Source organism: Talpa occidentalis, unplaced genomic scaffold (genome assembly GCF_014898055.3).
Source record: "Talpa occidentalis isolate TD23 unplaced genomic scaffold, MPIMG_talOcc4v2.1 talOcc4.4, whole genome shotgun sequence".
NCBI classification, from domain to species: domain Eukaryota; kingdom Metazoa; phylum Chordata; class Mammalia; order Eulipotyphla; family Talpidae; genus Talpa; species Talpa occidentalis.
The window spans coordinates 146,213,697-146,240,435 of NW_023604295.1; the positions used below are offsets into that span (position 1 = coordinate 146,213,697).

At 56.5% G+C, this 26,739-nt stretch overlaps 1 protein-coding gene across 1 annotated transcript; it reads left to right on the forward strand.

Moving 5' to 3' along the window:
* Positions 1-1,793: 1,793 nt before the first annotated feature.
* Positions 1,794-26,739, forward strand: BLK (BLK proto-oncogene, Src family tyrosine kinase). Its single transcript, XM_037524753.2, has 13 exons — positions 1,794-1,804; positions 12,587-12,699; positions 14,289-14,340; positions 15,701-15,794; positions 16,662-16,760; positions 17,594-17,697; positions 19,160-19,306; positions 19,692-19,844; positions 20,388-20,567; positions 21,568-21,644; positions 24,240-24,390; positions 25,814-25,945; positions 26,534-26,739. Exons 2-13 carry the CDS (start codon positions 12,592-12,594, stop codon positions 26,737-26,739), a joined length of 1,503 nt encoding a protein of 500 aa, XP_037380650.1. The 5' UTR covers positions 1,794-1,804; positions 12,587-12,591.

A 26,739-nucleotide genomic window follows, 5' to 3' on the forward strand; every position in this document is an offset into this window, starting at 1 on the left:
ACTGGTGCCTAATAGATCCAGGATCACATGAACAGAAGAGATGAAGACATTTGTCTCTCACTTTTCACATAGATTAACAAACGCTTTCGAAACTTGATCAAGGCCGCTGCTTAGGGACGCGGGAGATGGGCTTTCTAGCTGGGAGATTGTAAACCAGTGTTGCCTTTCTAGAAATCAATTCAGCATCACAGCACAAGAGTCTTAAAATGTGAAAATTCTTTTTTTTTTTAAGATTTATTGAATGATTGATTGATTTATATATACAAGCACTGGGTACAGTCAGAAGCGCGGGAGGGTGAGAGGATTCACCAGAGCCAGAGCGGGGAGCAGAGCAGGCAGAAGGACCGAAGCACACTGCTGAGGGGAGCAGCGGGCGGCAGGAGAGGTCTGCGCGCCATGTGGGACCCTCCTCCGGTGGCCGGGGAGCAGCCGGGGATCGAACCGGCGCTGCAGAGGCCTCGGGCAGCTTCGCAGCCCAGCACTCAACCGCTGCGCCACCGGGGAGGCCCCAAAATGTGTAAATTCTTTCACTTAGCCCACTTACAGCCATATAGCTCAAAAAACAGCTGATCAACTAATTACATATTTTACAAGGGTGTTCAGCAGTTTCTTTACACTACTTAAAGCTGAAAATTACTTATTTGACCAATAGTGGCTAAATAAATTAAGGGGAAGTCTGTGACAGTTAATGACAATGCTCCAGGAATTGGGTTTATTAGGTGTAACTTATATTGTCTTGTTGACTGAAATAATCAAGTCCTAACACTGTATAAGCAGTTTGGCCCTGTTTTTTTAGAGCGCATATGTCTATATAAGGACTAGAAATCTGTGCTCCGAATGATCAGAGTCTCCACTGGTGGTGGGATTTTGAGTGATTTCTTTACACAGATCTGAATTTTCTGATTTTCAACATGTATGTGTTCCTCACTCTGCAAAAAATTAGGTTAAAAGGGAAGTAATGACTTTTTTATAAGCTTAGGATAAAAGGAATAATCTTCATTAGAGAAAGTCAGGAATTGCTCCTTCTGCCCAGCTGCCGTGAGTGGCCGCCGGGCCTGGGCAGGTGCCACGGGCAGGCTCCGGGCTGCCCAGTTCTGCTTCTGAGAGTTCAGCCTCCACGAAGACTAACAGGGGCACAGCGAGGAGAAAGCACTGAGCACAGCCTCGGGCAGCATATTTCTGACTTGGAGTAGAAGCGGCTTGGGTGTGTCACCCAAGGGTGCCCTTCAAGTAGGGTGCCCAGCCTCGCCAGGCCAAAGCCTGACACACTCTGAGAAGCAGGTCACGAAACAGGAAGTGGCGTGTGGCCCCGGCGTGGCATTTCTTAAAAGTGGCAATGGAAACTCCCACCCCAGAGTCGCAGCCGCTGTCTCTGGATGGCGGCCGGTAGGTAATTTTTATCTTTCTCTACACTCTCAGTTTCCTGTCAAAAAGCCAGTCGCGGTATAAAGAGGAAGGTGCTTTGCCTGTGGTTGATCGGGGCCCGCGGCAGGTGAGGGGCGTGGAGGACCTGCCCCCCCACAGCCTTCCTGGTGTTTCTCCAGGGCACACAGCCCCATACTTTGGGGGGTAATTGCTTATTTTCTTTCCTTTACACTTTATGTTTTAAAAAGACACGAAGGCAGTGCAGTCACGTCGCTCTGCGTCCTCCCGTCCCTTTGTGACCTCACTCCGCAGCCAGTGGCTCGGCTGGTAGTCTGCGCCCGCCACCGACCCCCGCCGTACACGCCCGGGGTCACGCACGACCCTCACGGACATCGGCCGTTTTCTCTTCGCTCCACAATAGTAGAGTCCGATTTCCCTGGTGGGTTCAGATCTCTTTTATTTTGCTGATTTACTTATCAACTCATTCGATTTTATTATCATATTATTATAGACATTATCTGTGACCAGCATCTTAAAATATGAACAGCTCCCAAAGGTGTAATTGAAAAATAAAGGTCGCTTCCCTCGTAAGCTAGAGAACCTCTCGGGGTTTCCAGCCCCCTGTCTGCCTTCGCCACTCTTCTAAGTGCTGCGCTTTTCAGTCTCTCTCCGGGTGACGCACGCTGGCTTCCGCTGAGAGAGACCAGGAGCCGCAGGCTTGGCCTCGGTCCCCCAAGTGCAGGTCGGTTCTCCCTGCCCCCACAGTGGCTGGCTTTGGGCTCCGAGTAGCATCTTCATCTGACCCCTCACCCTGGGCTGCGGAGTGCGCCTCTGGCCTGCTGCCCACACGCTCTCCCTCCAGCTCACGCCCTCCTCCGTGCTCCACTATCACCACAGGTCAAGGCCCCCGACATTAAGCCCTGTTCTGTGTCTGTATTAGCGTCACTTCATGAAGAGGTGACGCCTCGAAATTTTTTAAATCGAAAGGCAAGTATTCCAGCAGTTACACGGCTGCGTACATTTTTCTGTAGATTAGTTGGTCGCACCAGGAGGGCAGATGACATCACCTTGTGAAAGCGTCATCAGAGGGAGAATTTCCCAAACATCAGGGTGTAAATGAACCTCTAGTATTTTCCTTCCCGTCTTTGCAGTGACATTTGGGGCCACTACTTCCCATGCCTCCCGCCACCCCCTCCCAGATGTCCTTCATTTCATGACTGTCTGAGGTCAGGTCTCTCCCCGTGTGGCCTGTGCTGCACGGGGGCCCCGGGGCCTTCGCAGACCATTAGGCTGCCTCTGGGAGGCCTGGGCAGGATTAAGCCACATCACACAGCAGCCCCCAAAAACCCCCAGGCTCAGCCCCCACCGTGGCTTCCAATTGCTCCTTCCGAAAAAAGCCGGAATGAGGAGCTCGCCCTCTGCAAGTGCCTGCTGAGTGTTTGCAAGCACACGCGTTAGCCTCCACTGTGGTCAACACGCGGGGCCGCAGCCCAGTGCGCTGTGGCTGGCGGGCCACCGGCCTGGGACCTCAGCCGCCTGCTGCCGAGCACCCTCCGAGCTGGGCTGTGCGCTTAGCCTGGCTCAGGAGCACCACAGGGTCAAAGCCCACGTCCCTCCACCAGCCAGGCCCTGGCATCTCCGGCGAGGCCTGTGCAGAGCTGCTCGGATCAGGCGCGCCCAGCTGCGGGGCCGTCTCTCCACAGTCAGTGACTACAGAGATGAAGGCTCGGGTCACAGGATAAAATAAGTCCCAAGTGGTTTTGTCCACGTTTTGGTTGCAGCTGGCCACGAGTGCGCGTGAGTCACGGCCCCAGGGCCTGGCCGAGCAATGGCACTCAGCGACTGTCCGCACCTATGGCCACGCATTTCTCTCTTTATTCAAGTAGTTGCTCAGCTGAAGTTTTGTCTTCTTTTATTAAATCCTAAAAGTCACGTGTGTATTTTCCTATCAGATGCTTTTCAAATACTCTCCCCCACCTGAGGTTACCTAGTCACATCTTTAACAGTCTCTTTATTGAAGTGCAGTCTTCAGTTTAGAAAAAGTCTAATTTAACTTATTTTTCAATTGTAGTTTATGCTTTTATATTGTAAAGAGATTTTTTTGTCTAAACCAAGGTCACAGCGATCTGAAAATATGCTTCTTTTTGTGTGTAACTTTAAGGTTTTCTTCTTTGCCTCCGACTCCCAGTGATCTGGTTTTCATTGAACTTGGTGCGTTTTTCTCCATCCACAGGATTGATGGACTTTCTTGAAAATTTGGGTTAATGGTTGTTAGGAAATTTGGAATTTCTAGCTGCTATTACTTGAAATATTTTTTCCTTCCATCCCTTTTTTGATGGTGTCTTGGTCACTTGACTGGCCCCCAGGTGACCGGCACCCTGCCATGTTCTCCCCAGTCTTGTCTCTCTCCATGTCCACTTTAGATCTGATGCCCAGGCCCGGGGGCTCTGCCAGTGCCGCTTCTGGGCCTCTTCCCACCAGAACCCGCCCCCGTGGGGCATCTCCACTGCAGCTACAGGGTGCGGTGCAGGCTGGAGGGGACACGTCACGTCCACTTTGTCACACACGGGAGATGCCACAAAACCAGGCCGCGTTTGGGGCCCATAACAAGGGGTCCCCCAACCCTCCCATCCTGCCCCCCCAGCCCCACCCACGCATGTCCGTGCCGCGGGGCCTCCCTCCTCTGTGGCGGGTGGCAGCACTTTTTGAGCCCCAGTGTGCACTTTCCTGGTCTTATTTTAACTCAGTGTAGTGGCGGGCGCTCGTTCCTGAGGGCAGCTTTTTAAAATTTGGGCTTCATTAGTTTTCCCTCTCACTCGTATATCAGAAATCCTAATGAGAAGACTGAAGTCTGCGTACAAATTGCTGAGGAAATACCGAGGAAGAGAGGCTGAAGCGAGAAGGCGGCCACCCCCGAGTTCCCTCTCCTGACGCGTCCACTGCCAGGTGCTGCCCAGCCAGGTGGCCCTGGGAGAGCGAGGCTGGCCCGAGCGAGCATCCCCACGGGGCCGGGGGTCAGCACTGCAGACTTGTGCCCTGCCCCGGACTCCCACTGCGTGACCCACCTTTGCCAGTGGGTCAGGACCCTCCCGGGGCCCCGGGCTCGCCTCTGCACAGGTGTCTGCTCCCAGACCTCACTCACCCGGGCAAGCGCAGACGCTGCCAGACCGCAGAGCAGACAGGCTGGTTGGTGCTCACGGCAGCGCCGGGGCCTCCACTCCCCCGATTTCACAGCAGAGAAGACAGGCTCTGGGGCAGGGCAAGAAGCCCCCGCGGGTGGTAATGCGCCCAGGGGTGCGCTTGGCTCCGGTTCCTGCCCCTTAGCACCCTGGGTCAGCCGAGGCCTGTCTGTGGCGCCTGGGCCTGCTCTGCCCGCTCAGTGCCGCTGTGCGCTAGAATAACATGCTGTCGCACACACCCGCATGAGCACGCACGGCACACATGGCAATGCTGTAGAATACAGGCGCCACAGCTAAATGCCACTTACCTGTTCAGAGATGGGGTGACGGACAGCTTGGTCCAGCCCCATACTGTGGATGGATCATGTTTTAGAAAAGGTCTAGGCCACCGGCGGGCCAGTCAGCGCCCAGTCCCCGGGCCAGGACCCTCGCCCCGATAAAGGAACGTGGTCAGCAGACGGCGGCCTGTGGCTCACCGGTGCTCCTGGGCGTGGCCTGAGGCTCCAGTGGCGGGGACTGGAGACCCGGCCGTCTGCGTGGGGCGCTCCACCTGGCGGGGCCGGCCAGCGCACGAGGGCCTCCTCCACTTGAAGTCCACGGCACTATTCACTCTCCCCGCCGTGAGCATTTGGTGGTTTCCAATCTTGGCTCCTGAAAAGGTAATGCTCCGCGAACACTGGGGTGCAGGTATATTTTCAAGTGAGTGGTTTTGTATTCTGTGGGTAAGTAGCCAGAAGTGGATTAGCTGGATCATACGATAAATTTTTCTTAATTTTTGGAGAAATCACCATACTTTTTTGAGACTATTGGGGAAATTTGGTATGGGCTGGAGGCCAGATACTGTGGGATCACCGCCAGCTTTGTCAGGGGTGATGACAGCGTCGTGGTCACCCAGACAGTGGCTCCATGTTGTGAGACTCGTACACAATACGCCGAGGTGAGGGGCCTCCTGGCAAGTCATTCGTTTCATCGCTTTTCCAAGCTGCATCTTTTATTCATAAAATAATTTGTCCTGAAATAATTTGTCCATAAAATAATTTGGAAGATAACTGTGACTCTGGGTGGTGGCATTGCCGTGTTCATGCCCGTCTTTGTTTTCCACATATTTTTATTATATTGGTCTTGCTACTCGGGTGGATAGCTTTGTGCTTGACCTCTGTGTGGACCATTGGCCTGTGTAGACACCTGCCTGTGTAGACACCTGAGCACGGCGAGCTGGTTTCCATTGGCACCTTCCACGGGCCTCACCACCCTCGCTACCTCCTTTCCCTCCAATTTATCATCTGTCTAAGGTTTTCATTCATCCACCATCTTTCGTATATCAGTAAAATCATGTTTGTCTTTCTTTGATGTTTGTCTTTCTCCTTCTGGTTCATTTCACTGAGCATAGCCCCCTCACTGTTGCAGCAAATGGCGGGATTCCGTCTCTCTCTTTAAAGCTGACTGCTTTGCCCCGTGCGTGTGGGCCGCGTCGCCCTTGGGCATGTGGGTGTCTCCGTGTCTTGGCTGTTGTGGATGGAGCAGTGTCCTCTCTGTCCATCTGTCCCGCTGGAAAGGAGGCTAGCGTCCCAGGCTGGGAGACCCCTGGAGCCGCAGGACCTCGCGTGCACCCTGGGCTGCTGCCCTTGCACTTCCTGGCCCCACCCAGCCTGAAGCTGCTCGAGCCTCACCCTGGCTCCACTTGAGAAACCGTGACCTGTCACACCAGTGGCGGGAGCCCCGGGGAGCCCATGCATCTCGAGAACCCGTGGAAAATCATCTGCACAGACACTGTTAAGAAGCCAAAAAGAAGTGTAAGTAGTGGGCGATTTCTTCCAGTCAAGTTACTTAAATGTTTCCTTGTGTTGTTTAAGGGACATAAATATTTGCTCGGGGAGCAGAAATTGTTGGCAGCACGACTGGCCAGACAGGCTGGTCATATGGGGAGGTGCAGGAGTAAGAAAATTCTGGAAGCTGTTGCCCACTGACCCTTCACTGAGCCCGCAGCTGGGAGACATCAGGGAAGACCTGAGGGTGCAGCAGCCCTGGCTACTCAGTGACCCTTCTCCAGAACTGGGGCGACCCCAGCTCCCAGCCTTGTGCCCTTCTGTTGCTGCCTAAGTCCTTCTTTTTCATTTTTCTGTGTGTGCCAGTAACATATATGTACTCTGAAAGAATTCAAGGAATACATGAAATTATGAGAAAAAAAGTAGAAGTCATAAGAAGTCCTATCACCCAGGGGGGGACATTATTAGCATTATAAGAAATGACTGTGGGGGCCACTGCTTTGCATGAACGCATATGCGCACGAGGGTGAAAATTTGCTTTTAATTGTTTTTGTTTGTTTGTTTTCCGTCCCCCTTTCCTGTGTCTCCTTCCCTACCAGTAACCAAAGTAAGCACTTGGTGTTCATCCTTGCCAGCCTCTCTCCATGTAACGCAACACACAGGCCCACGCCTGGCAGGAATCTCTGTTCCCAGGCTTTGGTGTTTTCAGACATCTCATCGCCTGTGCAATCTGCCGATTGCTTTCCTCATTTTTGGTGCGTTGTCGAAACCCTTCTTGGCCTCCTGCTAAAAATTCAGCATGTTATTTTTAAATGTTATTTTTAATATTAAAAAAAAAATTAATATTTTTAATATTTTAGAGACATTTCAAGTCTATATTCAACAATTCCCCAACTGGTGAGCATTATTCAGTTTTGTTTTTTTGGTTTTTTTTTTGCTGCTACGAACAATGCTGCAGTAAACATTTTTATAAGTCATTTATTCCTATATAATGATGCCTTGTCACTCTGTGAGATTTCCAGAAGTAGGATTGTATGTCCAAAGGTATGTGTATATTTTTTTATTTTAATAGAAGCCCAAAGATTGTTTGCTAAGGGATCACTAGCATCTTATGTGTAACTGTTCAGAAAATATTTATTAAGCACTGACTCCGTGCCTGGGACTGGTTTAGAAATGAAGATTCAACAACTGTTAAAACAAAGATCCCTGCTCTCAGAGTGGCTCCATTCTGGCAGTGGAGTGGGAAGAATAAATGAAATAGCATTTGTTATAATAAATATTTTTCTTCTAGAAATATGTGAAAAGATGATTTTTACTTGCTTTACCATCAATAACTGGTATTTTCATTCCTTTTATTCCCCCCATCTTACTGTGTAATGTGCTATTTTATTATCTTAATTGGCATTTTCCCATCAGTAAGCAAATTTTCATGTGCATATTTGGCACCTGGGATTTGTGTTGGATGAATTGCCTGTTTGTGATCTGCACGAATTTTTCTCTTGAGCGTACTGCATGCTGAACCCACACTTCTTGTCAATCTTCACCAACTCTGTGACTGTGATAAGTAGATGTTTATCTGCTGAACACCCTGCAAATCTTCCCCCCAATCTGCTTATCTGCTGACATCAAGATGGCTTCTATTTTTAAATTTTTATTGAATTAACCTTGGTTTATAACATATATAGATTTCAGGTGCACAGTATTATCATTCAACATCTGTGGGTGATCATGGCCACCACCAAAAGACTAGTTTCCATCCATGACTGCGCAACTCACCCCTTTGGCCCAGTTTACTACCCTTCCTCCTTCCCTCTGGTGACTGCCATTTTGTTCTTATAGTCTGACAGTTTGTTTTGTTTGTTCATTTGTTTTATTTCTTGATGTCCCACATATGAGTAAAGTCAGACGGTGTTTGTCTCACTTATTTCACTAAGCATCATACCCTCAAGGTCTATTCATGTTGTCACAGATGGCAACACTTCATCTGTTTTCTCTTTTAAATAGCTGAGAGGCATTCGATTATATTCACATGTCTTCTTTTTCTTTATTCACTGGCAATGGACCCTTACTTCCAAATCTTGGCTACTGAAAAAGTAACGCTCCATGAACACTGGGGGGTATGTATATTTTCAAATTAACCTTGGTTTATAATGTTATATAGATTTCAGGTGCACAGTATTATCATTCAACATCTGTGTGTCATCATGGCCAGCACTAAAAGACTGGTTTCCATCCATGACCAAGTGTCTTTGTATTCTTTGGGCAAATACCCAGAAGTGGATGAGCTGGGTTGTACGGTATTTCTGTCCTTACTTGCCATACTTTTCCCCATATGCCTGCACTGGTTGCCACCCACTGTGTACAAGGGTCCCCCTCGCTCCACATCCTCACCAACACTTGTTGTTTCTTGTCCTTTTGGATAACAGACCTTCTTACAGGTATGAGGTGACAGTTCATGGTGGTTTTGATTTGTATTTTCCTAAAATTATGTGACGATAAAAGTTTTCGAGGTGCCTGTTGGCCATCTGTGCATCTTCTTTGGATAAGTGTCAGAATCACTGTCCGTTTTAAATTAGGTTGCTCCTTTTTCTGTCGTTGAGTTGTATGAGCTCCTTATATATTTTGGGTGTTGACCCCTTGTCAGATAGATGATTGACAAATATCTTCTGGTCTGGAGGTTACTCTGAGGCAAATTTCTTTTTCTCCGAAGAAGCATTTTAGTTTGGCTTAGTCTCATTTGTTTATTTTTGCTTGTGTTTCCCTGGCCGTTGGCGTCCACAACAACATCACTAAGGCTGATGTCAAGGCCTAATGCCTTAATTTCCTTCTCTGTATCTTCTGGCTTCCAAGCTTACAGTCAGGACTTTAATCCCTTTTGAATTAATTTTTGTGTATGTTGTCAGCCAGGGGTCTACTTTCATTCTTTTGCCTGAACCTGTCCAGTCTTCCCAGCACCACTGAAGGCTTCCCTTGCTCCATTGTATGCTCTTGGAGCCTTTGTCATAAGTTAGTTGTCCATATACGCCGGGGTATATTTCTGGGATCTCAGTTCTATTCATTGATCTAGGTATCTGTTTTTAAATACCATGCTGTTTTGATAACTACAGCTCTGTGTTCTATTATGACATCAGAGAGCATGATACCTCCATCTTTACTATTTTCCCATGGTTATTTTAGCTATTCAGGTCTTCTGCGGATAAAATTGATTTATTGGAAATAAATTTTAAGATTTTTTTTCTCTATCTCTGTAAAGAATGTCATTAGAATTTTGATAAGTGTTGCACTGAATCTGTGCTTTAGGTAACAGGCCCACTGTCATGCTGTTATTCTTCCAATCCATGAGCCCGACATCTCTCCTGGGCTTTGTGTCACCTATTTCTTTCAGTGATGTCTCATAGTTTTCAGTGTCTATGTCTTGAACCTCCTTGATAAAGCTTATTCCTAGATATTTTATTCTTTTAGATGTGATTGTGAATAGAAAGTCTTGATTTCTCTTCTGCTAGCTCATTGTTTTTCTGTAGATATGCAACAGATTTTTGTGATTTTGTAGCCTGCCACTTTACTATATTTGTTTATTATTTCCAACAATTTTTTTTTAGTGGAGTCTTTATAGTTCTCTGTGTAGTTATCATGTCATCTGCAAATTGTGATAGTTTTACTTCTTCCTTTACAACTGGATACCATTTATTTCCTTTTCTCACCTAAACACTCTGGCTAGTACTTCTAATACTACCTGAAAAACAGTGATAAGAGTGAAAATCTTTGTCTTGTCCCTGATCTTAGAAGAATATGGTATTAGTTGTGGATTTGTCATATATGACTTTTATTATGTTGAGGTATGCCCTTTAAACTCATTTTATTGAGTTTTTTAAATCATAATTAGATATTGAGCCTTGTCAAAACTTTTTCTGCATCTATTGATATGATCATCAGATTTTTATCTTTCCTCTTTTTGGTGTAGATTGTCACATTAGTTGATTTACATATGTTGAACTATCATAGGGGTTTCTTTTACCAGATCATATCTTTAATGTTTATGAATTTGTCTTGTTACAAATATATCTTTTTGTTCTCTCTAAACTTCAATGTATTCTGTCTTTATTAATTGTTATTTCCAAACTCTGGGTTATATGTACAGGTTCCGAGATTTTCTTCCAATTAACCTTTGAACATTGTTTATATTTTTCTTCAGTATATGGGATTTGTTTTTTAATATGTTGTGAGGTAGAAATCCAATAGTACTTTCTTCTAAATAGATAGCCATTTGCCCATTCCCATTTATTAAAATAAACCATCAATTCCCCGCCGAATTAAAATGCCACCTTCTCCATATCTGCAGGTTCCATGTGTTCTAACATCTGTTTGCTGGTTTGTTATCTGCCAGTAGACCACATACCTACTCCGGTTCCAATTTCATGCTATTTTGACGACAGCCTTCTTGCTCATACTTAAAAAGTTAGGTTAAAACTTCACTCAGTCATGTAAAATTTCAGATAATTTTACCCATTTAAAAACTGACATAATTACTGAAAGTAATAATGCCCAAAGTACATTTTACTTATATTTGGAACAAAAATGAAGTCATAATCAAGAAAGCATAAAGATAAAAAAAATTACAAGACAATACTGTGTAAAACTTTACGGCATCAAGTGAATTTCAGTATTTTTCGTTCTATTTCTGTGAAGAATATAGCGGAAAGATCTCCTGTAAATTATATAAATCACCAAAATGGCATAAGGAGGGGGACACACAGATTGGAATGGACCACTTTCCACTGAAGACATTGAAAACCTATTTAAAGATCTGCTATTTAAAAGGACCTCAGGCACAGAGGACCCACAGCCCAGTTCTGGCCTTTAAAGAACAAATAATCCCGATGTTAATCAATTATTCAGACCTTAGGAAAAAAGACAAGCGCCTCCATAGATGTTATGACACCAGTGCCGTCGTAATGCTGACTCCTAGATGAGCCCCTCTTGGGCCTACAGATCCCATCAGCGCACTCACGTTAACACAGACAATCAGGAAACATCCAATAAGGAAACGTCCGTCCTGAGGGAGACTAGAGAGTCGCCTGATAAAACCCAGCAGCTGCTCCTAGTACAAAGCCATAACCCACCCCTCGTCCAAAATTCTGGGACGAAAGCCTCTGAACGCTGAACTGTCCCGGGCATCAGCGCTCAGTTTCATCTGGTGTTAAACTTGCTCTGAACTGGCAGAAAGTAGCTGGATGCCCAAAGGACTGTTCTTTGCAGATGTCACCGTGACTTCTCTGTGTGCCCCAAATACGTGGAGACGAATCGTCCCCGACTGGGCTGCACTCAAACGACGACGGCCTTTCTTTTGCTGAGGTGGGCCTGGAAGAAGGCGCGTGAGGCGGGTGTTTCCAGGGCTGTGGAAGAGCCGTCCTGCCTTCACTGGATCCAACGCACAGAGAGAGCCGATGGCTGCTCCCGGCCGCTCCACACCAGCACTCAGGCCCTTTCTTCCGGGGAGGCCGCGCGTGGCCGGCGCTGCGGGGCCCGGCCTGCGGTCAGCCCGGCCTCCGGAGCTGGCGCTGCCTTGGTGCATCGCCTGGCATGAACCCGCTATTTCACCTGCCCAACCTCAGTCCCGGGACAGCGATCACCCCCTTCTCTTCCCGCTGGGAAGGCTGATTGGAGACGGGCCCTGTCGAATGGAGGGCCGAGGGTGAGGCAACCTGCATGGCTGCCCGGGGGCCAGGGTGTGGTGACAAGGTCGTCCCGGGCTTCTCCCCACATCCAGGTCCTTGACCTTCTTCTCTCGCCTCTGGCCTCTGGAGGAGATGCCGCCATGACCAAGAAGCTGCCTGTGGCTTCCATGGCTGAGCTGGAAAGCACTCGGGGGTGTAGCACGAGCTGAGGGAGGAATCAGACTTTCCCAAGGGATCAAACCAATACTAAATCCCAGACCACCGTCCGGTGGTCAGGCTTTTCTCTGGGACGATGTACCACCTCACCCCCAGAGCCCCTGTCCCCAGGGACTGGGGCTCCCCCAGCTGCTTCTGGCCCTTTCCTTGGGCCAGACGATCTCCATGTCCAAATCCAGCCGCTTCTCCTCTTGGGCCACGTTTTCCTGTGCCAGGGAAAATACAGACGCCAGCTTGCCCCCCCCCCAATTCCCTCTCCTGCCTCCACTCTCACACCCTGAGCCTCGATGCCCCCCTTGCCACCCCTCTTGCTAAGCAGCCACTGGGCAGGGAGCTCCTCTGCTGGGGAGGGGCTGCTCCTGAGTGATCCGCTGTGTGCCCTCAGGCAGGATGGGCGTGGTGAGCAGCAAGAAGCAGGTCAAGGGGAAGGCAAAGGACCCCTGGAGCCCCGTGCCAGTTGGCGCCCAAAGCAAGGAGCCCCCGCCGCTGCCACCCCTGGTGAGTGATCCCAGCGCAGCTGCTGGGTGCCCCAACCCTCGTCTGCACAGCTGCAAATGGGCTTGGGAACAGTGTCCTGGGGCGGGTGCCCAGCGAGCGCAGGGACAGGTGGGCCACAGTGGGGGACAGGCGGGTCTGGGTCCCCACACGCTCCCAGAGCACCTGACATCACTTTCCTCTCCAGGGATGAGTCACCTAGAGCTGAGGGGCTTATCCCCAAGCCCCATAGATCGCCCGATTTAGGGAGAGCCTGTCACAAGGTCCTGGTGTGTTCCTAAACCTGTGTAGGGACTTCTTCCTGGCGGCTCGTGTCCTGCACCCCTGCCTGACCGCCTAGTCCTATTGGTTGGGGGGTTGGGGTGAGGCTGGAGCCCTCTCTCTAGCTCTCCTTCCCTTGGGGGGCAAATCAGCTGGTCATGGCTTTATTCTAAGGGTGACCTGCTGGGGGTGGGGATTGCTAACCCCACTTAGATAAACTAAGCAGTTCATCTATCTGTCTCTCAGTTTAGCACAGGGCTAAATTGCACAGTGGAATGTTTGTTGAATGAATAAATAATTTAATAGGGCAAATTCAAACTTGGATTGAGTAGTGGCCCCCAAATCATCGGCTAGTAAGTAGCAGAGCTTGGAATCTTTTAACCTTTGTAACTTAAAAAAAAAGTCACATGTTTATCAATTATGCAAAAAGCGCACGGTCCATGCTCATTATCCACTGCCCCAGGGTACCGGGGCTGAGCTCTTCAGAGCTCCTGCCTCAGACACTTTGCATTATTTATACTGCGTTTATATTTTTGATGGAGTCCAGCTCTGCATACCGTTTTGCAGAATGCTATTTTAAAACCGCATTCAACAAATATGGAATAAAAAAATGTAACACTGTATGTCAAGTTAACAGAAGAATAAAATGAGCCCCGATGCCGTCCCTTCTCATTGCCAGAGGGGAGGGTGGTGGGTCCCACTGAGACTCCCTGCTGCGCCCCTCCTCCCTCCACACACCCCGAATGTGCTTCTGCCTCCTTAACTTGCTTTTCTGGATTTATTCCTGAGCAGTGTTCACTTTCATTTTGCACGTTGTGACCTTGAGCTCAGGTGACTGGACGCACGTGTGTCAAGACAGGGCTTGGCCCCGCGGGCTCCTTCCCACCTGCAGCCCCGTGGGGTGTCTCTGCACTGCCGCCGCCTCTGTCCCTCTGCATGGTCCGCAGGTTGAGCCCCACCCGTTAACAATCCTGGGGCCTCATATTTACCAGCCCTGAGCATCTTGTCCATGTGTCTTGATGCAAATGCCCAGCCGTTTCTCTGAGGACTACCCTGGAAATAGTCTTTTAAATAACTTTCCTTAGGTAAATACTCTCTTGCAGCAGCAGAACCAGGGTGTAGCCAGGTGTTCACACCTGGGCTCTTGTGGACGGTGAAGCCCCTCCAGCCCTGTGCGCATGGTCAGGGCGGTCCCGGGGGTCTGCGAGGTGGTGCTGGTAGCAAGGGAGATGCAGCAGCCCGTGGGGGATTTACCTGTGCAATCTCCAAAGACCCGTGCCCCAGACCCAGCCTGGGCCAGGCCTCGGGTCTCAAATGTGTTTCTGACCCAGGTCCTGTTTAATCACCTGACTCCTGCCCCTGCCGACCAACACCTGGACCAAGGTAAGATGGGGCTGCTGGAGCCTCTCGGGCCTTCCCGGCCCTCCCTGCAGTCCCCGGGGTCCTGCGGGGTGGAAAGAAGGTGCTCGGAGGGCAGGCTGAGGGAGGGGCAGGCTGGCCTGCGGCCCTGCCCTGCCGGGGTCCTTGCCCAGGACCAAGGGTTCCCTCAAAGAACTGGAGTCGGGTGGGGTTTTTAAAAGAGGGTTTCCAAACTCCAACGAGGACAAAAGGAAGAGAACTATGAGAAATCCAGGCAGCCCTTCAGATTCAGCCCCCAGCCTGAGGGGCAGCCTGGCTGGGCGCCCTCCGCCCTGTGTCTCGTTCCCCACGTTCCCAGCCCCCTCATCACCCATGCGCCCTCCAGCCCTCAGAGCAGAGCGGAAACGTGCCGTGACCCCGGCCTTCCTCAGTCGGGGCTCAGACCTGGAGGCCTCGTTAGGAGAGCAGAGCCCCTGGCTTCCCACCCACTTCCATGCAACCCCCGGGAAGGCGCCTGGGCCAGGCAGGGTCAGGAACTCACTCCCCAGTGAGCACTGAGCTGCACCCCAACTGTGGAGGGGGGGGCTGCAAAGATGAGTAAGAGGAGGCTCCTCCCACAAGCGCTCAGTCCCCCGGCTCCAGGTGCTGGGGCAGGTGCGTGGCCCACCCGGGGTCCCCCATCCTGCTGCAGGCCCCGCCCCAGTGTCCCTCGGCTCCCTGCCAGGGGTCCTGTGTCCAGAACAGAGGGCCGGCGGGGCGGACACGGGAACTGCCTCTGGCCCGAGCCCTGAAGTTTCAGACCCGAAAGGGGCCATTGTCCGCTCCCGCGATCCCTCCTCCGGCCCGGGGCAGACGACCAGCCCAGGCCACGCCGCGCTAGTGACCACCTGCGTCCCTCCCGCAGGAAACCCCGGGCTCTCCCTTTGGGCTTTCCCGGAGGCCTTGGCCCCCAGAGGTCTTGACCCCCAGAGCTCTGCGGCCCTATTGAGAGGTTCAGGCCAAGTCCCAGATCCTTCTTCTCACAGTCTCTGTTCTGGGAACCACCAGCACATAAGGGCGTCTCCAGCGGGGAGCCCGGGGAGCCCCCTGACTGTTACCGGTCGTAGCTTCAGCTGCCACACTGCAGGCCACTCCCCTCCCGGGGGCAGAGCCGGAAGGTTCTGGTGGGAAGGGGAGGAGAGTGGAGGCTCGGGGCCCCCAACGATGAGGGGTCAACATGGTCCCAAAAAGTGGGTCTGAGCCCCCCAGCCATGCGACTGAGCCTCTAGATCAAGTCCCTTACATGGTAGCCCTGTTCAGGCCTTAGGACTTGGACGCGGGGTGCAGAGGGAAGTGGGGGTGAACTCCACCCCAAGCCACAGCCTCTCTTTGCTGCTGGGTCTAGAGCCGCACTTCGTGGTTGCCCTGTATGACTACGCCACAGTCAGCGACCGGGACCTGCAGATGGTGAAGGGGGAGAAGCTGCAGATCCTGAACAAGTGAGCTTTGAGAAGGCTACCGGGGTCAGAGGCCATGGCAGGACGTCCCGGCCCCCGCCCAGCGTGCCTCCCTCCAGCCAGCACCCAGCCCAGGCACCCCACATTTCCTCAAACCCTCGTCATCCTCCTGGCGCCTGCCTTTCTAGCGTCTGTCTGAAGTGGTTTCCATTCGCAACTTTCAGCTCATCCTTCAAACCCACTTCTCATGCCACCTCCTCCATGCAGCCCTCCGGACGCCCACGGCACTTGCACCCTGCTCCGTCACAGCTCTGGGTTGGAGCTGGTCGTGTCCATACTTGTCTCCCTTGATGGACAAGATCTCTCTGGGGGTCTCTCGGGGGTCTTCCGCTTGTGTCTGTTTCTCCTTCTCAGAAACTCCTCCACAATCTGTTCTCACTCCAGCACGGGCCTTGTTCTGTGGCCCCAGGCTCTGCTTCCGCTCCCGACATCCCCTCAATGGCCTTGAGTGAAGCAGGGCCGAGCCCTGATCTTTGGACCATCCCTGGGCTTCTGCTTCCTTTCTTCAGCAGCCCTGCTCCTGTTGTGGGGGCTCCTTGTCCAGCCTGACTCGCCCACTCAATTCTCAACACGTCCTGCTGGTCCAGAGGAAGAGACCTCTGGGAAGGCCTCAGGCTGGTTGGGCTGCTGGACAACCTCTTTGCCAGAGGCCATGCCCTCTCTCTCCTCCCCAGGACAGGAGCACCTGTCAGAGGCCCAGCCACAGGGCAACAGCCCAGGCCACCACCACCACGCGCCAGTTCCCTGCACCCCCATCTCCCAGGGTGGCAGCGTCCCCGAGGGCTGGGAGTGCCCCGGCGAGATGCGGGTTTGAGCCCTTGCCCAGGCTGTTTTTCCTCCTCCCTGCAGCTCTGGAGACTGGTGGCTGGCCAAGTCCCTCGTCACAGGCAGAGAAGGCCTCGTGCCCAAAAACTATGTGGCCCAAGTGGAGACACTGGAAGTGGAGAAGTAAGTGGGTCAATGACGCCCCTTGGAGCAGAGGCAGGGAGCGCTGTCCAGGGGAGCAGGGAGGAGACACACAGAAGCCCAGCGCAATGCAGGAGAGGCCAGGGCTGGCGCTGGGGGACAGGCTGACCTGCCTCTCCTACAGCTGTGTGATGCTGGGAAGCCGCCCCCCGCCACTCCCCTGGCTCACCCCGCTCTCCGTGTTCCTCAGGGTGGCCTTGAAGCTAATGGGGAGGTGAGCACCCCCAGGTCCCTGTGGGCAGGGCTGACAGGGTGGTGGCTTAGAGGCTTAGCGTCAGCACCCCGCCCCCTACTTCCACACAGTGGGCCTGGGGCAGCCAGAGGCCAGGAATCCCCTCCCGTGAGTGCTGAGTCCCAGCACCCACGCTGCCAGGACAGGGGTGGCCTCAGGATGAGCGAGAGGTGGCCCGGCCCCTGGATGCTCAGCACCTCGAGCTCCAGAGCAGGGCGTTGGAACCCCGGGAGTGCCTCCTGCCCCCCACCCTCTTCCCGGCCTTCCTCACGGGCTGGCCCACCTGGAGGCATCCCAGTGCCCAGAGTCCCAGTAGTTTGTCCAATTCAGGCCTGACCCCAGGAGGGAAGGGGTCCAGTGCATTGTCCCAGGGCAGAGGCAAGAAAGCTCACGCAAATGCTGCTCGGCTCCCCTCCCGGTGAGTCCAGCTGGCGGAGCAGGAGGGAGGGCCTGCGCAAATACAAGAGCCTTGGCTCTGCTGTCCTGAGAACAGGGTTACGGGGGGCAAGGGGATGAAACTTGAGAGGGAGGTTTGGAGAAGGGTTCCAGGGGCTTGGCCGCCTGAGCCTGCCGGCCCCTCCAGGTGGTTCTTCAGATCCATCAGCCGCAAAGACGCCGAGAGGCAGCTGCTGGCCCCCATCAATAAGGTCGGCTCCTTCCTGATCAGAGAGAGCGAGACCACCAAAGGTGAGTGTGGGGCGCCCCGGCCGCCATCTGAGGCCCAGGGGGGGCCAGCCGGGAGCCCTAGCTCCCCCTGCTCGGTTTGAGGGTGCACAATCACACCTGGCTCCCGTGCCCTGGGTATTTAGAGCACTGACCCCGGGCTGGCCTGGCAGCCTCCAGGAAGGTGGGGGCAGGAATGGGGGGGAACTTGTGAAACCCAAGCATTTGGAGCTGACGGAGTCCTCAGTGAGTCACCAGCCTGCGCCTGCAGCCTCCGACCCTCGAGGGGCCCCGGCAGGTGTCCTCAGCATTAGGAAAGCTCATCTCAAAGCCCAGCGAGCCAGACACAGGCCCGAGATGGGGCGGAGGACCCAGAATTTGCGAGCCTGAGCCGATGGGCTTTGGAGGTGCCTTTAAGGAGAACACCAGATGGCAAGAAGGTCTCAGCAACAGGCCTGTGGACAAGCCTGCTGGGGCCCTCGCCCCCCTGGCAGGTCCCGGGGGCTGGAGCCAGGCACCACACAGGGTGCAGGGGGAGGCGGGTGGGGTGATGCAGCCAGCGGGCAGGCTGGGCGCACACCTCTCCATGTTACTTTGCAAATAGGGATGAGAGAGGGGCGCCAGCTAGGGGAGGTGGGGGGAGGAGGGTCAGAGACTCCTGATGAGGCTGGACAAGGGCGCAGGGCCTCACCCGGGGACGGAGGCGCCCGAGCCTGACCCCTGGTGGGGGAGGGCGGAACTGCACCGGCGGCCTGGGACGGTGGCCAACTAGCAGGTGACCCAGACAGGCTTCACCCCCAGCTGCGCCTCAGCTTCTTCATCTTCAGTGAAAGGGGGGGCGTCACATAGGACCCAGAGAGACAGGCACAGAAAGAAAAGTTCAGAGAAAGCACTTTCTCAGCTGGAAACGCTTGTCTCAAGTTGCTGTCAACCCTTGGCACCTGCTGCCTGGCAGCAGGCGAGCGCTAGCGCAGATGCCCAGATACGTAGATGTGTGTGTGCGTTTGAACAGAAGCAGCTAATATCTCCGCCCATGCACTGGGTGCGTGAGCCTCTGCCACGGCGTGGGGGAACCGCCAGCCTTTCCCGGGGCTGGGGGCGGTGGACATGACAGCAGGATGGACGGATGCGCCAAGCTTTCCAGCAGCCGCACATTTCTCTACATTCCCTGGCAAAGTGTCCCCCGGTGACCAGATGTCCAAGTGGGGGGACAGCCTGCTGGCCGCGAGCACCGTGTCCTGCCTGGCCCGTGCTTCCCGGTGGGCCTCTCCGGCAGGAATGTCAGACAGCGTCAGATGGGGCTGCCAGGGAGGGCCCCGAGGGTTGAGGTGGAGACAAATGGAAAGGTGACTCACGGTGGGGGTGGTGGAATGGGGCGCAGAGCAGAACTGGGGAGCTTTCATCCCAGGCCCTGACAGGAAGCCCAGCCCCAGCCTGGCTCCTGCTGCGGGACTTCTTCTCACCACGTGTCTTTCCTGCCCTCGAGGTTCCTTTTCGCTGTCTGTGAAGGACGTGACAGCCCAGGGGGAGGTCATCAAACACTACAAGATCCGCTCCCTGGACGAGGGGGGCTACTACATCTCCCCCCGGACCACCTTCCCCTCCCTGCAGGCGCTGGTGCAGCACTACTCCAGTAAGCAGCCCCTGGGGCGGGGCGAGGCGTGCCTCCTGTCCCTCCCATCGCTGAGACCCCAGATGCTGTAGATCGCGGGGGGCCATTCTGGTGGGGGGGGGGCTACCCCATAGCCGGGCCCAGGGAGCTGGCGACTCCCAGCATAATGAGTCACAGTGGCCCTCACCTCCAACCCCCAGCCACCAGCACGGGCCTCTTGGAGGCAGGAGCGTGTCCCCCGCAAGAGAGCTGGCCCGCGAGCCTGGCCTTCTCCCTGAAGGGCTGAGTGTGTGCGCGCCCTGGAGGGTGGGGGGCTGATAGCGGGTGGGGCCCGGCTGGGAATGAAGTGTCCCCAGTGAGAGATGCCCCCTGCGTGGTGACCCCCAGCCCGGCTTCCTTCACACAGAGAAAGGGGACGGTCTGTGCCAGAGACTGACGCAGCCCTGCGTGAGCCTGGCGCCTCAGAACCCCTGGGCCCAGGACGAGTGGGAGATCCCCCGCCAGACCCTGCAGCTGGTCAGGAAGCTGGGGTCCGGGCAGTTTGGCGAGGTCTGGATGGGTGAGTCAGGGCCTATGTCCTGAGAACGGAAGGTCTGGGTGCGGCCGTGGGCCCAGGGGGCTCGGGGGAGGTGGGGTGGAAGCCGACACCCCTTTACAGAGGAGGTGATGGAGCATGCGGGAGCGGGAATAGACTCCCCGGCCTGCCTGCCTGGTCCCCCCGGCTCCTCCTCTGCCCGGCACAGGCCTTGTGGGGCCGTGTGGGGCCCTGGCCTGTCCTGCCAGCATCTCTAGCCCTGGCCTGGCAGACACGAGCCTTATTTCCACGCTGGAGCTGCCGCTGGGGGAGGGCCTGGTTGTGGGGGGGTCGTGGGCGTGGTGGAGGTGACTGAGCGAAGGACAAAGGGCTCCACCCGGTCCTGGCGTGGGGCACGGAGGTGAAGCCGCCCCTCCCAGGGTCCAGTCTGGGGCTGAGCCGGGCCGGGCACCCGTCCCCCTTGGGTCGGGACAGGCCAGCAGGGGCCCGCCCCCCGTGGGTCAGGGAAGCTCCCGGACGCTGCTGCCGACCGAAGAGCCGCCTCCCCCCCACCTCCGCCCGCCTCAGGTTACTACAAAAACTGTGTGAAGGTGGCCGTCAAGACCCTGAAGGAGGGCACCATGTCCCCGGAGGCCTTCCTGGGTGAGGCCAACCTGATGAAGACGCTGCAGCACGAGAGGCTGGTCCGGCTCTACGCCGTGGTCACCAAGGAGCCCATCTACATCGTCACTGAGTACATGGCCCGAGGTGGGGCTCTCGTGCGGGATCGTGGGGGTCCAGGCTTGGGGCCGCGAAGGGGAGGCCGAGCAGCCGAGGGGCCCCCACAGGACACGCATCCCCTGGCGCCTCCTAGTCAGCGTCCTGGGGCTGGGGTGCCCCCGGGGGCAGGAGGGGAGGGTCGGGAGGAAGGCGGCTCCTCGCAGCCGTGTCCCAGGTTAGAAGCACCCACCTGCACCTCGGGGTGGCTGCTGCACCAGCGCTCTCTGGCACGGGCCGGGCCGGGGCGGGGGCAGATCGTGGCAGGTCGACAGGGCCTTGGTTGGCACCCAGAGTCGGACTCTGGCCCCAGCTGAGCAGCTGAGCTGTGGGGGACGCAGCACAAGCGAATGGAGCTCTCACGGCGCTGATGGACAGTCCACGGCGTGCCCAGCTTTCAGGGGGCCATGGGCTGGTCACCCCAGGCTCTGACCTCCCCCACCCTGGGCACACACTGCTTCCCGCAGGGGCCTAAGGTGCCAGGCCAGTGGTGTCATGAAAGGGCCACTGTGGGTCAGAGAGTAAGCTGGGGGTGCAATGTCTCCCCGCTGCCTCTTAGCTGCACCCCAGTTCTTAGGTGGCACCGTGGGACTGCATCTGTCCCCTCGGCAACCGGCCTCTCCATGTGGGAGTTTTCTTGCTCCCCTTGGGCCACAGAGGACAATCTCTGCCAACAAAGCCTGGGGAGGGGGACTTGGTGGGAAGCTGGGGTGACACTTTCAGGGAGCAGTTGTGCTCCTGGTGCTCAGCCTGTGACCTCAAATCCGGCTGAGCCCTGACTTCCTAGGGCCGGGGAGCTGGGAGTTGTCTGAGGCGCTGTGGGTGGGAATCTCTGCAGAGCAGGACTCCACGGGGGAGAAGACCCGTCCCCTGTTCCGTGAGCTTGAATGCCACCCTTTCCCTGCTCCAGGAGGGGGCAGCCCCCCAAGAGACTGAGCCAGCCAGGGTGGGGTCTTTTCACAGAAGTGCAGTTGCAACTTCTCTTCCCCAGGCTGCCTGCTGGACTTCTTGAAGACGGACGAGGGCAGCCGGCTGTCCCTCCCTCGGCTCATCGACATGTCGGCACAGGTGTGTGGCTGCTGAGCCCAGGGGGGACTGAGAGACACCCTCGCCCAGCTGTGGCCCCAGAGCCTCCTCCAGGCCCCTAGACCCTCCCTCTAGGCCCCCAGGCCCCCTTTCCATGTCCCTAGACCCTCCCTCTAGACCCCAGACCACTGCCCCTGGCCCTGTGGCTTAACAAAGTCCACTGTTCAGAGGTTGCCCCCTAAGGCATGGCCTGGATGGTGAAGGACAGAACCCACAACAGTAATAGTTTCCATGTGAGACCAGGCAGAGGGCAGCCTGGCGGGGGGCCGGTGTGGCTGCCCCCGGGGTCGCCCTGCGTGTCACTCCTCCCCTGCGGGCACCTTCCTGTGTCTTCCTACGGTCCTGGAGAGATGCTCAGGCATGGCTGTCCTTCCCTCCTCAACACGTGCAGGAAGAAGGAAGGGGAATAAACCTGCCTTCCTCCCTTAGAGCAAGTCCCCGAAGTCACCCACTGCGCTTGCCCTTAGGGCCCCTGGCCAGACCCCACGGCCATGCCTAGCTGCAGGGGAGCCGGGGGCTGTGCTCTGCTCTGGGGTCATGTTGGATGAGCTGCTTCTCTGTAACACCAGGGGAGGGAGGGAGGGAGGACCAGGGGGGACCAGGGCATCATCATGACCCCATCTGACACGGCAGGCAGGGGTGTCGGGTTGTGACATCATTTCTTCCTGAGACGGTGCCCACAAGTACTTTGTGTGGCAGTGACTGAGGAGGCCCATCCCACCCCAGGAACCCTAAGTCCTCATGAAGCCCTGGGGTGGCCCTGGCTAACGGACAGACATGAGCCTCAAGCAGGGCACAGACAGAGTCTCCGCTCAGCCCTGGGGAGCCCCCTCCCCTACACTGGGTACCGCAATCGCCAGACCTCAGCTGCCCCTGCACGGGTCCTCGGTGGCCCAGGGTTCTCATGCAGAACTTTCCAGACTGGGTGAAGAGCAAAATGGAGAGGAAGAATCTTTCCTCCCAGGATTTTAGCTGAGGCAGGAAAACACAACTGTCTGTTAGAGCAGGACTCTCAGCAGAAAACCTCGGTTCTGTGGTCAGCCCGCGACACGCGCGCGCGCGCACACACACACACACACACACATCCGTTGCAGAGGGGAAAACTCCCCGGCCCCCCTCCCGCCCCGCCTGGCGCTATCTGCTGTGAGCATCGGCAGGAACTGATGTCCCCACACCTTTTTCCACTGAGGTGAGGGCAGCTGGTTCGAGCAGGCTGTGACAACGTCGCCGACATTCCTGCCGCGACCGGTTTCAAACCACAGACCACGACACGCCTGCTCACACTTCCCCCCTCCCTCATCCTCCTGCCTCTTTGCTCTCCCAGGACCAGCCCTTGGGACATATTGGGGTGACCGAGAGGCGCAGGATGAGGAGGCCCCCGAGTGGCGCCAGGTGTGGTGGGATGAGGGGAAGGCAGCCCGAAAGTCAGAGCTTCCCGCTGAACAGCTGCCAGACCCCGCTCTCGCCACGCCTGTGCCTCCAGGGCATGCAGGCACACACGCGTGCACGCACAAGGGTGCACACTCACATCTCGGTAGTGCACACAGGCATGTGCAGGTGCACGCTTGCCCCCCTGTGCACACACATGCATGCCCACGCCTCAACACCCCCGGGCTCCCTCCCGGCTCTACAGGATGACGGCAGATCCCTGCCAAGCCCCCTCGGCAGCCCCTCAGCAGCCCCCACCCCGCTGCCCCGTCAGACCTCTGAGCCCGCCAGGGGGCCGCCCCCAAGCGCCTGAGGCTCTTGCCTCAGAGCACTGAGCCACGTCCGCCACCCAGGGCGGCGTCACTGCTGTCCCACCTCCTGGACAGGCGGCCGGGGACGCCTGGCCTGCGTGTCCGCCTCGCGCCGGGCCTGGAAGCTCCTGCTCCCTGCGAGCAGAGGGGCCTGCCGGGTCTGCCCGGGTTCGCTTTCCGGCGGCGCTCCCTGCCCGCCGTCGTGGGCACGGGAGTCGGCCAGGCGTCAGCTGCTTGGCGCGGCTTTGCAGGGCCCGTGTCAGGGCGCGCGTGCATCGGCGGAACGAGTGAGCGTGGAGGACGTGCCGGACGAAGCAGCGAGGAGCGCGGGGATCGGGGAAGCCAGCCCGGGCCAGCCCCTGGCCGGGGCAGGTCTGCGGAGGAGAAGCCGCCTTCTGCTCTGCGCGGGGCTCTCCATGCGTCCGCGGGCGGGCGGGGGTCAGGCCTCAGCTGGGACGCCGTGCCTGGTGCCCGCGGCTGCCAGGGGGCCGAGCCCCCTGCTCCGTGCCTCCGTTACCCCTGGTTGTGCACACGTGCCCGGGGGCTGCCTCCGAGGCCTTCACGTTTGCGCCCCTCAGCTCCACCGCGTGCCCTGGAGACCCCAGGCCAGACCTGCTCCAGGAGCAGCGCTGACCCTGCCGAGAGAGGAGCCTCTCCTTCCCCGCCACCCGCGCCCCCGCCCGGCCCGAAGCCAACGCTGACCACCCACCCTCCGGGGTGAGGGCTGGGGCCGGGGTGTCAGGACCCTGCTCTCCCGGGGTCGGTGCCGGGGACGCGGGGGGGCGCCGCCCTGGCTCGGAGCCCCCGCTTCGCCTCTCACCGAGCCGTCCGCCCGCAGATAGCCGAGGGCATGGCCTACATCGAGCGGATGAACTCCATCCACCGCGACCTGCGGGCGGCCAACATCCTGGTCTCGGAGGCCTTGTGCTGCAAGATCGCCGACTTTGGCCTGGCCCGCATCGTGGACAACGAATACACTGCCCAGGAGGGTGAGCCCCCCGCAGCCCGACCCCCCAGGTCCCGGAGCCCCAGAGCGGTGCCCTGGAGCCGGTGGGAGGGAGCCATCCCGGCCGCCATCCCGGCCTTTCCTTGCTTGCTCAGCAGCACCCCACTGCCGAGATCTGCCAGGGAGGAGCTCTGTGACCAAGTCAGCCTGGCCCACGGCTGACTGCAGAGTGCCTGTGGGTGCTGGGGAGCCTCGACTTTAAGCAAAAGGGTGTGTCAGACAAGCAGGCCCCCAACAGCCTGCTTCATCCGGGGTCAGCGCTGGGTTGTTCTCACCAGCGTTATAAAGAAAGGACATGATCCAAGGACCTCCTGTACCCACTCTTCTGAACATATCCCCACTTCTGAGGCACCCACACACTGAGGGCACTGGGGAGCACCCCAGAAAGAAACAGCCCACATTTACTTCCCCCAAAGTCTCCCAAACTCTCTGCTGCTTACCCCCCATGGAACTAGGGTCTCACAGACACACTATAGGAAAGGCTGCTCTGAAATGTGAACACCAAACCTCACACCCCAATCGGGGCTCCCACAAAGCACTCTGCTTTGCTTTATTAGGATAATTGAGGTCAGAATCCTCTTTGCAAGAGGAATTGAAGTGATCAGATGCGTTTAAGCAATATTGGCAAGGTGGGGGTGCCCACCAGCAATGTGGGAGTGCCCGCAAGCAGTATGGGGGTGCCTGGAAATAAGCACTATTAGCAGTGCGCGTGCACCTGTGGCTGAAGGTGAAGCAGCCACGTGGCTCGGGGAACTCAGTGCACGGGGTGGTGGGGGTCAGGAGAAAGCAAGGCGGTGGGGGTGTTCCAGGGCTGAGTTAGGTGGGCCCCAAAGCCGGCCCCTCTGGGGGACCCTGCAGATACAACATTTTATGTCATTTCCTTTTGCAGGAAAAGGGTTTGCTTTTCTTTTGGGGGGCACATAAAGCTTTGGGAGGAAGGTGGAGCGGCTCTGTCCCATGACCTGCCCCTGCGCGAGACGCACGGCGTGTCTGGACGTCCCCCTAGGGCCCCCGGGGCCCGCGGGCAGGGCTCTTGCGTGCTCCCCAGGAAGGTGTCACACTCGCAAGGCTTCCAGATGCCTGGGGGAGGGTGTGCACCTGGCAGGGAAGGCGGAGCCGGGCAGGGTGGTCACCAGTGGCTCCCTGTCACCACACAAGGCCATGAGTGGCCGCTCTCCCGGCCCCGATGGGACACGCGCTGCTCACCAGGGAGCCCCTGGACAAAGACGGAGCACGGACCTTTGTGTCCATCTTGTCCTTTCGTGTCTGCACACGCGGTCGTGTCCGAGGGCCCCGGTGACTCCCTGACCGCATCTCTGGGCATGCGGGGTGCAGGCCTGCCCGCAGCGGGAGGGGTCAGGGAGCACGGCCAGCCAGGCCTCACAGGCCGCCTGCTCTTCCCACAGGAGCCAAGTTCCCCATCAAGTGGACCGCCCCCGAGGCCATCCACTTCGGGGTGTTCACCATCAAGGCGGACGTGTGGTCATTCGGGATCCTCCTGATGGAGATCATCACCTATGGGCGGGTGCCCTACCCAGGTAGCTGGCGTCCTCCTGAGCCCCCCCCCCAACGTGGCCGCTGCCACAGGTGTCAGAGTGGGGTCCCGTGCGTAGAGACCCAGGCGCGCCACTCTGGGCCGGGTTTCTACCCCTTTCTGAGTGGTGCCCCCAGGCAACAGAGCTGTGCCCCTTCCTCCAGGAAGGCCACTGAGCCCCCAAACCTGGCATGGGGGTGAAGGTCAGGGTATGAGCTGAAGTTCACACCTGCCTGGTCTGTCCCCAGCGAGGACGGCTGTGCCTCCATGGCCTGGCACGGCGGATGTCCTCCCGAGAGCCTCATCCTGATAAACCCTCCGGGCCGAGGCACAGCTGCCTGGCAGGGCCCGCTTGTTAGCCGCCGGGCTTGGGCGGAGTGCCCCCTCTCCGTGACAGACACAGGCCATCCCCGGAGGGCCTGCCGGTGGAGGAAAGGTGAACTCCAAGCCTCCCTCCAGCTAGCTCTTCTCCAAGCAGAGAGCAAATTGAGGGTGCTGTAGAGGTGGCACCAGCAGCCCAGCCGGTGACCTGTGCAGGACGACGGGCCGTGCTTTGGGTGGCTAAGCCGCCCCTGGTCCCCTCTACTCCCAGGAATGAGCAACCCCGAGGTGATCCGCAACGTGGAGCGCGGCTACCGCATGCCGCGGCCGGACTCGTGCCCCCCGGAGCTGTACCGCGAGGTCATCGCCGAGTGCTGGCGCAGCAGGCCGGAGGAGCGGCCCACCTTCGACTTCCTGCAGTCGGTGCTGGAGGACTTCTACACGGCCACGGAGCAGCAGTACGAGCTGCAGCCCTAG